General features: G+C 41.2%; 1 protein-coding gene across 1 annotated transcript in view; it reads left to right on the top strand.

The window, feature by feature from the left end:
* The window catches only part of PLPP3 (phospholipid phosphatase 3), a 65,149-nt gene that overhangs the window by 38,131 nt on the left and 15,006 nt on the right, over positions 1-12,012 (top strand). Inside the window, exons 3-4 of the mRNA XM_079982156.1 lie at positions 9,063-9,346; positions 10,392-10,449. Of these exons, the coding sequence (XP_079838282.1) occupies positions 9,063-9,346; positions 10,392-10,449 (342 nt within the window). The remainder of the gene's footprint in view (positions 1-9,062; positions 9,347-10,391; positions 10,450-12,012) is intronic.

The following is a 12,012-nucleotide window of genomic DNA, read 5'->3' as shown; positions in this document are numbered from 1 at the left end:
AGAGTTGTGGCGTGCAACATCTGGAGAACACAACAGTTGTTAGGCAGTCTCTACTGTATGAAGAGCCTGATTACTTATCTAATCCAGAAGTACGCTAGAAACAAACTCCAAGTTGGGGACAAAACGTTCCTTCCAAAACCATACAAGTAAGCAAAATCCCATAAATTTCATTGAACAACCAATGTAGGAGACATTTTCCAGCTCAGCAACTACGTGCTTGTTCGGCAAAAATTTAGCGTCTTGAAGGATTTGGTGTACATTGTCTGCATTCTGGTACGCTTTGTGGTATTTACATATCCCGTATTTCATGTTGGGTTGTGAAGTATGTTCTGCTTTGCAGCCAGCCGCTGACTGCCTGGAAATGTTTTGCAGACAGTATTAGGTTCTGATATCTACTAAGGAGGCAGATTTTGAAAGGAAATTTGAAACTTGGGAGGCCGAAGGGAAGAGCCAATGTCTGTGTTCCCAGTATCCTTTGCATTAAGATAGATAATTCTGTTTGCATGTTCTTTTCTTTTGGATCTCTGCTAACATTTTCTCATTATTGAAAAAGATGCTGCTTCATGGAGAGGGGGCAGCTGGGTATTTCTTTGTCAGTAAATGGAGGCATATTCTCAGCCCAGGCTTACGAATGGAGGTTGCTCATATGATTGCATTGATGACCACTTTACGAACTGAGTACTTCAGTTCAAATATGATGCTAAACTATGATTTGGTGCTAAGAAAACAAATCTAGATGTTTGTGTGTTCGGCTGAAAACTGTGGTTTGTTGTTACCTCCAACCTGACAAACTCTCATTTGTATTTTCTCTACAAACTAGGAATAAACCCTGGTTTGCATGGCAAGTCGAAGCTATGGTGTGGTTGTATCAGCAAACTATGGTTTGTTGAAAACAGGAAGTAACGAGGGAAGAGGAGGAGAGGGAGCAGCTGAACCTGAGGTTTATTTTCCTAGTACTAAACCATGGTTTGGTACTACATTTGAAATTAGGCAAAGGGAAGATGGGTTGTACTTCTAAGTAAACCAAGAGTTTACACATAGCTTCCATGAAGGTCTAAATTACAGTTGGCTCGGGAAATGTAAGAGTGTTCCTGCCTCACAACACCTGCATTGGTGACCTTTCTGTGTTGAGGGTGAGGTAAAAAATGAGACTGAAAACTTGTTCAGCTGAATGTGACTGGGAGCCCTGCATGATGACCTGGACGCAACTCAGACCTTATTGCTGAAAGCAGGAACTTCAGGGGTAGAATGGGGGCGGGGACTAGCACATGCAAGGATGTTGGGGAGGGGAAGGCTGGCACATGTTCCTCCTGCACACTCTCTCATGATTGGAATTTCCTTTGTATGCCGGAAATTATTATAACATTCTTATAGAATTATTGTTATTTGCAGAATAATTGTTTTAAACAGCTCTCAGATTTGTTAGCATCTAGAGAGGAGACCATTCTTGAGCTTCCCAAATGAAGAGTGGGAATAATAATAAATGCCAGCAAGTATTTCAGTTGACAACTTCTCTTGTTTGAACTTGGCCTACTCCTGCCAGTTGTAGGTTCTGTCCTTCAGGACTTTGAGGACATTCTTCAAAATGCTAAGTTGTATAGCAGGCTAAGACAATACGTAAGGCCCGGCGCGTTAAGAAAAGTAATTTCATCAGTCACATAATTTTAACATGTAGATCGCATATACTTTTGATTGTGACTTTTAACCTAGCCCCACTCATTTCTCCCTCTGTCTACAAGCCAAGTTCCTGCTGCTTCAAGTGATGTAAAATAAAATAAAAACAAAATGAAACACAATGACAGAGGGCAATCTATAGCAAAACCCTTGTTTGTAGCGTCCAAGAGTTTTGTGTGCTTGGGTTGGCCAACCATTGTGTTAGGTCTGCCCAACCTTTATGTGACTCCCCAACCCCCACATCCATTCTAGGTTTCTTTGCTTCACGGCTATTAAAACTTCCTCCTGCCATTATTTGTCAACAAAGTCTGTTCCTACTAAGTGCTCTATCAACTAAATAGCCCCAATAACCAGTTATTTTTGCATTCAAAGAGAAAATGAATAAACCTATAAACAAGAAGGAATTTTATCCTGCAGGGGAACTTTCCCATTATAGAAAGGCCATAAATGAAAGTGAAAAAGCTTTTCATTTCCATGTAATTGCCTAACATACTGTCATTTGGGCTCCTTGCAGAATCTGCTTCTGATCAGGAGCAAGCCAGTGGTGTGTATTATTAGTGCTGAAAATGTGGCTGGAAACATAATCAGCTGACTATATAATCCGTCAACTTTCTAACACAAAATGGCAGGCTAATTAAAAACTGGGGGGGGGGGGGGGGAGAGAAAGAAAACCCCAGCCACTCTGACGTAAAATAGCTGATTCTCTGCCATATTTGCAGCTTACCCAACAAAAGCAACTGAGTATGGAAAATACAAAACAATACAACACTTTTATTGTGGAGATTTGCCAATCTTATCAAGCATGCAAAGAAATGGATTTAGAATTTTTATTTTTTATTTATGATGGGAAAAGATAGAGAAAATTTGTCATATTTTTAGTATTATATCAATAAATATACATGTAAAATTGCCATACACCAACTGCTACATCATGCAGGCATACATGCAGACCTAGAAACAACAAGAAAACACCACGCGTGAAGTAAACGTTCACTTTCTCTCTATCAGAAGTGGGGAACTTCTGTCCCCCCCAACCTGTTTTTGGACTCCAACTTCCATCAGCACTAATCAGGATTGGTCACGGATGATGGGAGTTGTAGTCCAGCAACATCTGGAGGGGCACAACATCCTCATTCCTGTTCTATTCCATAACACCAACAATTTTCAGTTTATAAAGCTGTTTAAATCCATATATACCATACAATCTAGGAAAACAGTTTTCCACCAAGTGGTGACCAGTGGTGAGATTTTAACTCTCATTCTGCACATACGCTACATATATTTCCCACCACCACCCAGAAGGCATGACTTAGATGCCAGGATTATTGTAGCACCACTGGAATTCACCTTAAATTCACTGAGTACTAATTATCCCCTTTAAATTTGATGTATTTGCTTTCCAAACACTCCATAGCTGGAATAAGGGCATTGGGGGACAATAAGCAAGACAATCATTTTCACACTGCTAACCCTTTATTTTATATAGTGTCATCAATAGACTCCCTCATCTAGAGCAAAAGGTCTAGGTCATGTTTTATGGGGCTTGCAAGGCCCACAAAGTTCTTGTTAAGTAAATACCAGAGGCTGTGACCTTTGTCTCCATCAGTACATGGGAGGATATGAATGCACAAGACCCTTGAGATACTAATTGCCTTAGGGGATTGTGCTTTCCAGACCTCCCCTAAATATTCCCAAATCTTACCCCACATCGTATTTCTTTTACTTTAGAAAATATGGCTTGGTTTGACCTTTCAGGACCTCATGTTATCCACAAGTCATGGCTGCAAACTTCTATGCAAACTTCTACTTATTGGCCATCTAGTAAAGTCTCATATTTGTGACTGATGGCCCTTCTCTCTGCACATTTCAGTAAATAAGCAATGCCTGATCCCCTATTGGCATCTCTACCCGACTTCGTCTCCTGTAAGAAAAGTTCGTCTTGTACAAAGGAGACATGTGACCTTCTGCTACTTAAGAACACAAATCCTATGCATGCTTACATGGGAATGTATCCTGTTATACATAGTAGGACTTGTTTCTACGTAAACATGTATCTCCTCAATTATACAGAGCCTTTTCTGTTCTCTAAAGAGGTGAATTTCACCTTAGCAGAAGAAAAGGCACTACCAGTCCACCGTAAATTTGAACCAGTGACCTAGTTAAAGTGAAAGTTATCCTACTTCCTCGTGTCTCTCTTTGCATGCACTTGCATAGCATCTTAAAAGTTTTGTTTAAAGCAAAAATAGAAACAGTTGCACTTAGTAGAGTCAAAACCAGTGCAAACAAAACAGAGAGAAGTGTGTTTAATTTATTTAAATCTCCCCATCCTATTAGATGTTTTTTTTTGGGGGGGGGTGTTTCACAGTAACTTGAAAATGAAGCATGGTTGGCGGTGGTCAGGAGAGATTGCAAGGGTGACTGAATAATAGAAACTAATTGCACAGAGACCTTTCAAGGATTTGATGAAAACGGATTTGCAGCCATGCTTTCCAAATACTGGGCCATTTTGCACTTTGTCCCTTACCAGCTTTGCTCCCCTTTAAGCGTTTCCAGCAGTTCACACCACATGCATACTACTTGCTGGAGACACAAGTCAGAAGAGGAGCTTAATATCTTTAAGACTTGTTTATTCAGGATGAAGTTTCAGCTTTTGCACATCTGTGCTGAATTAGTTGCTTGAGCTTTCTCCCCCCCCCTTTTTTTTTAATCAGGGACAGCGTTGCCAAAAGAACAAGTTTATCCTACTTCAGCTTCTCATTAAAGGTCCGGCCCTGATTTCAGCTAAAGCAGGACGGGTCATGGATACACACTGTTGTGCTGGTGGGGGGCTGAAGTCTCCAATTTACAGTCTGCTACATCTGTGCAATTACCAGGACCACCAGCAGCGAGAGAAAATATTAATCCCTAGACTTTGTTGGCCCTGGTCAAAATATTCCCATGTCTATCTCAGGACAGGCATCTAAGGCTTAAGAGGCTCCATGTGTTAAGAATAAAATGGTGGAGCACTTATTGTTACGCTCTTTCCTTAATTCAGTTTGTTATGCTGACCCATGTTCGTATGGAGCAAAAGGCTCAACCACTGTAAAATGCAGATTTCCAGTTGTTGTTTTTTGTTTTTACATTGATCATTTGCATCCCCATCCCAGGACAGCTGGGAAGCATAGAATCTCCTCTGAAGCGGCTGAACACATGTGCATCTCCCTTATACATATTTGTACTTTTTTAATGTAGTGCGCCTACAGGCCACTTTTGCTTGTGCATATGTGGTGGAAATGCATTCCCAAGTGTCCACAAAAGCCACAGGGGATTTGTAAGAGACTCATCCTCCAGTAAATGAGCAATAGGGAAAAGAAACTGATGCTACGGTTGTCGGAGAGAGGCCCTGGCTGTAAATAACCATTAGAGGCCATCTGGCAAATTAATTGCGTTCTGCCAAAGGAGGAGATGCTGAGATTCAGATGCTTTTATTCGCCCCACATGCAAACGTAGACTCTGGCCGATCGCCTGCATTTGAAGATGGTCCAACAGTCGAGATAAGCCATCAGCTGTGCAGCACTTGTGTTCTCCATGGCTTGCATGTGATTCTGGAACAGGTTAGCTCCTAAACCTAGACAGCCTGGGTGAAGCCCCAGGGACCGCAATATTAATTTCCGGTGGGGGGGAGGGGAATGTGACAATGCAGCTCTTCAGTATGTGCTGTTTTTCTGCCGACTAAACAAAAGAAACTAAACTAGCAAGCCCACACTTTTTCTAGACACTCTTCCATGAAGTAGCTATGAATGCTTGTAATTTCAGTGAATCCATGTCCCTTTCTCCTCTTTCCCAGCCCTGTTTTGGGAAGTTTTTAATATTTAATGTTAGTGGTTTTCCCTCCCTGTATTTTTGTTCAGTTTCAGGTTTTGCACCTTACAATACAAACCTTCCCAAACCAGGAAACCCAGTTTCCTGTAGTTAGTCTTCTCAGTACCTCTTATGTCTGTAGCCTTTAAACTTTGCATTCTTTTTTGTCCTGTAAACTGGATTGCTTGCTACCTTCTAGGGTCTTCGTTTGCATCACCCCCATAGGGTTCTAAGCAGAATACTAAGAATACTACACTTACAGCTTGTGGCACATTATTAATAACTCTTATTCTTGTAAATCTTATAATCATCAAAACAGACACCCCCCCTTCTATGAAACATCTATAAGAGAGCTAGCCATTTCCTTCTCTCTTTTGTGGATAAACCTGCAAGGAAGCTGTTTGGTGGTGTGACATGTGAAAAGCAATCCTTTCTGAACCTTCTAAGCATCCTTATATTAGCATGTTGCCTGCATGCCATTTGTGGCTGGGCAACAATATTGGAAAAAACAACAATACACCATCCCCCAGAAGCATTACAATATAAAAAATTGTGTTTCCGTATCTAGTGAAGCAGGCTTTGTTGCTCTTAATAGTTATTTCCTTGTTTTGCTTAATTAGTATATTAAGCTAAATAGCTTTATAGATTCATTTTAGTGATAGCTGGTACAGAAAGACTTTGTGGTAAAGGGGAGAAAAGTAAATTAGAATGAATTTGTGTGTTTGCGTGTGTGTCTGTAATTGGCAATGTTTCCATGTTGCGAGTAATATTACTGTCAGTTTCAGAGATTGATTTGCATGAAGGCATTTTTCTGGCCATTGAATGTGTATATTCTTCTATTGGCCAGAATAAAAAAACATGTAGAGGGAGAGGGAGGAAAGGAACCTATTTTATTACAGAGGTATAAAAACAGTGAAGTAATTAATAAAATCCTAAAAATGTAAAACCAGAGCTCAAAAAATCTACTTGGGTAACGTGACAAAGAACAATTTAAGCTTTTTGCCTCTTTCCTGGAGGTGTGACATTTGGAATTGATTTCACAGCCTGATTTTCATTAAACTGCCTTTAAAAGCTTGAGATTATAAGAAGCCAGGAAACCAAGTTCATAATGATGATTGATAGCATTAGTGTCAAGTCTAGAACATTCCCTCTAGATGTGGCACAGGAAATACTTACCGTGTATGGTTCAAGGGTTCTTGGGTCGTGCTCCCAGAAACATGCTACATTGTAGGAAGAGCAACAGAAAAGTGTGTGCAGGTATGAACTGTGTTTCCCACAATTTTAAGAAATTACAATGAGAACCATTTTGCACTTTATGGGAGCATGCAGTCAAGCAAGGAGCTACAGCTAATCCTGGAATCTGGCCAATTGTATCTATGTTGATCACATGCAAAGGTGTAAATTTAGACAATTTAGGATGACATCTAAAATGTAATAGCTGAAGCAGAAAATGTGTACTTATTCCCACCCTCAGCAACCTAGGAAAAGGTAAAGCAACCCAGTTTCTTCCTTGCTCACTGACTAGTGCCCTGCACACAACCTGGGATAACTGGTCCTGTAGCAGTCAGCCGCTTGTGACCCTCCTTTTCCCCCTTTGAATGATCCCAGTGGAGTCACAACAGAAATAAGCTTGCTATCTGTGAGATCCACAAAACTGTTTGCTTCATCTACCAGAATCCCATGCTTAACAAGTTGAGGAACCCTGATGTATTGGAGAGCAACCTATGCTCCCCCAGGAATGTATATGCAATTCCGACCTACCTCACCTAAGAGTTGAGAAGGAGCCTAATCTTCCATCCGTCCAGAGGTTAAATGAGAAACTTGGCTCTGAAAAGTGTGATATAAATTACACTTTGAATATAAATTACACTTCGTCTATCTCTGGACGGTGGCCAGAGATAGACACATCAAAGAAGTGTTTCAGTTAAACACGCCGTAAACTTTGTATGAGAAATTGGGTTGGCGAAAACAGAACTCCACAGCACTGTCTGGTGTCACCATGTTATAATGCATATACAACACATATAAAGCACTTTTTCTTTGCCAGTATAGCTGAGACTAATGTTTCAAAGATCATACTTGGCTAAGAGGGAAATCTAAACCCATGGTCACCAGTGACAGGGATTAATGGAGCATCATGGTCACCACTGCACCACAGCCCTATCACTTGTGCTGACCAGGAGCAAAGAACCACCACCCCACCTCAAAAAAATGTTTTCTTGCTGTGCCAGCTCTCAGGCTAATACAACAAATTGGGCCTGTTGCTGTCACGTGATGGCACCAGGACTGGCTCTCCCAACCCCTCATGATGTGTTTATCCCAAAGAAGCCATGAATGTCAGTCAAAGAGGAAAACCTTGGTCTCCGCTTGTGGTTTATCTGGAGAGAAGCTACGAGCCTGGGATCAGATGACACAAGCTAGACCATAGCTTGCTTCCCAGCTATGGAGAAGAAGCAAAATGTCTGTGATTTCAGCAGCGCATCTTAGCATTGTATGCTCATTTGCATTAAACCATAGTTTATTTTAACTATGGTTTAATGTGACATGTGAACTAGCTCTGTTTAAACAGAGAGAGGGGAAAGTGCCTTTGTAGTAACTTCCTTTTCAAAAACATGTGAATTGGCCCAGGTGTCTTGCATCGCTTAAGGTTTTGCCGCAATTACTAGAGCAGAATTTTTAGAGCTCTCCGTTCAGGTGACAGACTTGGAAAAGCTCAGCTTAGGAACTGTTGTGCTTGTGGAATTACCTGCTATTTTTGGCTACACCTGCAGCTTATTTCCAGCTTTGTCTGAGGTGCAATTGCCCAATGACTCATATATATAAAGATGCCAAAAGCACCCACATCACTCAGATTTGATTCTGTTCTTTTGGTGTTTAGAAGTAGATAGGATCGTCCAATGAAAGCAGCTAGACAAGTTCTTTCTAATGATATCACTGGGCTTGTCATCATTGCCTGTAAGCTAAGGCATGGAATAACAGTTACTATGATTGCTCTCGTTTTGCAGCCTTTGCAATTGTAAGAGATTCCCCCAAAGCCGTCAGATTTATTATTGCATTCCAAGTTGTACTTATAAGATAGTCTCTAGTAATAACTTTGGGACGTGTAAATTGTTTGGGGAATGTTGTCTGTCTCTATACTAATAAGTACCTTCCTTGTCATTTTGGCTGCATTCACAGGGGAGTTACTAGGTGCCATTTGAATGTTTTTCTCAAATAAAGACCCTAAATAATTACCGGGGGGAAGAGGAGGGAATCACAGAAACTTGGCCCAGCATAACAAAGCAAGCCCATGAACTTCAGCAAGCTGACGCAATGGAACACAAGTGTATATGTTTCGCCCATTTCAACAGTGAGGCACCATGATGCTCTGTCTCCCCCAGATTAATCATACAGTGAAGTGGGATTGTTTCTGAGGGGAGAAATGGGATATCTAAAAAAGCTACACCTGTACGCTCTTTTCCAATAAAATTGTATTGACATGTGGCCTGCTCATGAAGGATGCATAATTTCCTATCTTACTTAAACATATACGTATCTTTCCCTTACAGATCATAATAGGAGAGTTTTATCGGATCCATTGTTTAAAGGAAACATCCCGATCCTTCATCCAGAACCCCTATGTGGCAGCTCTATACAAGCAAGTGGGTTGCTTTGCCTTTGGATGTGCCATCAGCCAGTCTTTCACAGACATCGCCAAAGTGTCTGTTGGACGTTTGAGGCCCAATTTTATTGCGGTTTGCCGGCCGAATTTTACACTAATCAACTGCTCTCAGGGTTATATCCAAGAGTACCAGTGCTTTAACGATGACGAAAGCAAAGTTCAGGAAGCCAGGTGAGAACTTTTTCTCTCTCTTTCCATCAGAAATAGTGTGTTGTGACTTGAATAAAAATGATACCCTTGTTTGCCTACATAATCACCTTGAAAAATGACAGAGGAACCTGAATGAATGAGCAAGCGGGTTGACTTTCTCAACCGTAAATTTAAAGACGTAATAGCTCTCCTTTAGTCTTGATACCTCCACGCGAGTTTGCAAGTCATTTGTCCAATTTTTATTCCCTTGCACTGGGTGTAATAATATCACTGTAAGTCCTGTTTCAATGATAGATTTGCAAGTATATTTCATTAAACAAACAATGGATAATTGTCCAAGGGAAGAACTTAAGAATGGAAAGGTGAGAAAGATTATAAAAAGCTGCTGGGTGGTGGTGGGGGGGACAACTAAAAGAATTTGATACACCTAACTTTATAAAAATCACTGCTCCTTACAAAGGAAGCATTTTTTGAGGAAGGTGTAACTTAACTCAGATAAGCTATGTAGCCTTGTAGCAAATAGATTTGGCTACTTAAGCTTGCAAATATCTGAGTCCACTTATAAAGATAAACACCCACAGTTTTGTCACTAATAACAAAAAAAAAGTAAAGGAATTTCAGAAAGCTTTTCATATCAAGAAAGACAGATTAAATTATAACTTTTTTAAAAAAAACTTGCTGTTCCAAACTGCCTCAAGAAGATAGGCGAGACCAACTGATTATGCACTAGGAGATGGTAAAACCTGCTACGTAAGTGCCCTGGGCCGCAGGGCTGCATGCCAGAATTTTATTTAAAATTGCCATCTCTATGAGTATATATGTGTAGGGAGAAGGAGACATCTTAGAGACATATAAATAAGTAAATATAGACAGGCAGTGTGGACTGTTTAATTTCATATCCTTAAGTAATTTTAAACTGCTGTTCCTGTTTTGGTATTTTAGGGGCTGAGAGTTATACTTGATTTTATTGATGACTATGCAAAGGTGTTGTTCAGAAAACCAAAGCATTTGGCCATTTGCGCCAGTAACAAAACAGGTGTGCTACTTTGCTTCTTCTGTTTTGCAGGAAATCATTCTTTTCTGGACATGCTTCCTTCTCCCTCTATACCATGCTTTATTTGGTGGTAAGTAGGAGGTCATGTATCTTTAAGAAATCATATTTTATCAGTGTTTCTTAAGGCAGTATGAGAAATGAGTAAATGTTTATGCTGGGCCAAAGTTTTCAGCCCAGCTTTGTTTTTTGACATTACATTGGGTGGTAGTGTTCAGGTGACAGCCCCCCCCCCCCGGACCAAAGAAATCAAATTTGAATCATTATATATATATGGGGGCAATTCTAAGAGCTTTTTTATACACCTGGCCATGTGGCTTGCCTTAATGAAAGGTGACTGGGAGGTTTTAAAAATTTATTTTTCTTTTCTTTTTTCTCTTTAAACCCCTTTTCCCAAAATGTGAAAATTGCTGGGCCGAATACTAATGCCCAACATTAGCATAAACCATGGTTTATGAACAGGGCTGTCTTAAGCATATGCGGCGCCGGGCTGCAAGGATCCGCCCAGCGCCCCACCCCCCCCAGGTTGCCCAGGCACGCAGGAGGGCGGAGCTGGCCGGCCGCCTCAGCGTCTCGCTGGCTCGGTCGCCCCCTAACTCGCGGCGCAGAGCCACCTGCAGCAGAAAGCCCACCGTGGTACTCCGACCGATGGGCGGGCTCTTCCCCGGACTCAACTCTGGGGCCCCATACTGGCACCCCTGAGAGCCCAGTGCCTAGGTGCCCCACACCCCAAGCACCTATGGGTAAGACAGCCCTATTTATGAAGGTAGCAATGTGTATTGAATGTGCATCAGAGAGTAACATCAGACATCAGCCTGATTTGTTCTTCATCTTCAAGTTGGGAATTGTGACCTATGGAATGGGATTATGACCTATAAAACAGGCATGCTACAGAGGCATTTGGATGCTGTGGTTTTAAGAAGTTGGCGTGAACAGCCATAGCTGAAAGGTAGGCAGAGCATCTGCCTTGCAAGCAGAGGGGACCAAATTGAATTCCCCAGCCTCTCTAGGTACAGTTGGAAAAGACTCCTAGGCAGTGTAAGCAATAATGAGCTAGATAGACCAGCAGTTTCTTGTTCCTTTGCAATGTTTATCCTGCCAAAAAAGAACCACATCTGCATTACTTGTTTCGATCTCAGTTTCACTAGAAAAAGCAAGAGCAAGCAAAGCTCAAGGAATGTAAGCCTTCGTGTATTTCATTTTGCCAAGCAACATAATTGAGATAATGTTAGGCTGCTTTATTTGTCATTTACCTACATTGATTCAAAATCATAATTATCTGTTTCATTAGTTTTTTGGGTTTTTTTAAGTAATCTGCTTTCTGAGTAGCTCTTCAGGAAGCAGGGCAGGTGGACTTACTAGCCCACATAGTTTCATCCAAAACTATGGGGCTGGTCATGTTTTTCTTTGTCAATGAAAAATGGCTCTGCCCTTCCTTTCCTCAGCTTGTTATGCCAGAGTATTTCCTGACTGTAGCTGCTGGAAGCATGCTTGATAGAGCTTGTGAAAAGAGCACGGCACAGGTCAATTATGGGTGGAACTACCCTAAGCTCTTTGGAAGGAAAAGGGAGAGAGATTTAGGGAGTGATTTGTGGTAAATGTAATTAAGGGAAAGCTTTTTCTTCTTCTGAGACTA

The sequence above is a fragment of the Podarcis cretensis genome (genome assembly GCF_951804945.1).
Source record: "Podarcis cretensis genome assembly, chromosome: 6".
Classification (NCBI taxonomy): domain Eukaryota; kingdom Metazoa; phylum Chordata; class Lepidosauria; order Squamata; family Lacertidae; genus Podarcis; species Podarcis cretensis.
The sequence above is the reverse complement of the archived record's forward strand: the minus strand, read 5'-3'. Positions and strand labels throughout refer to the sequence as shown.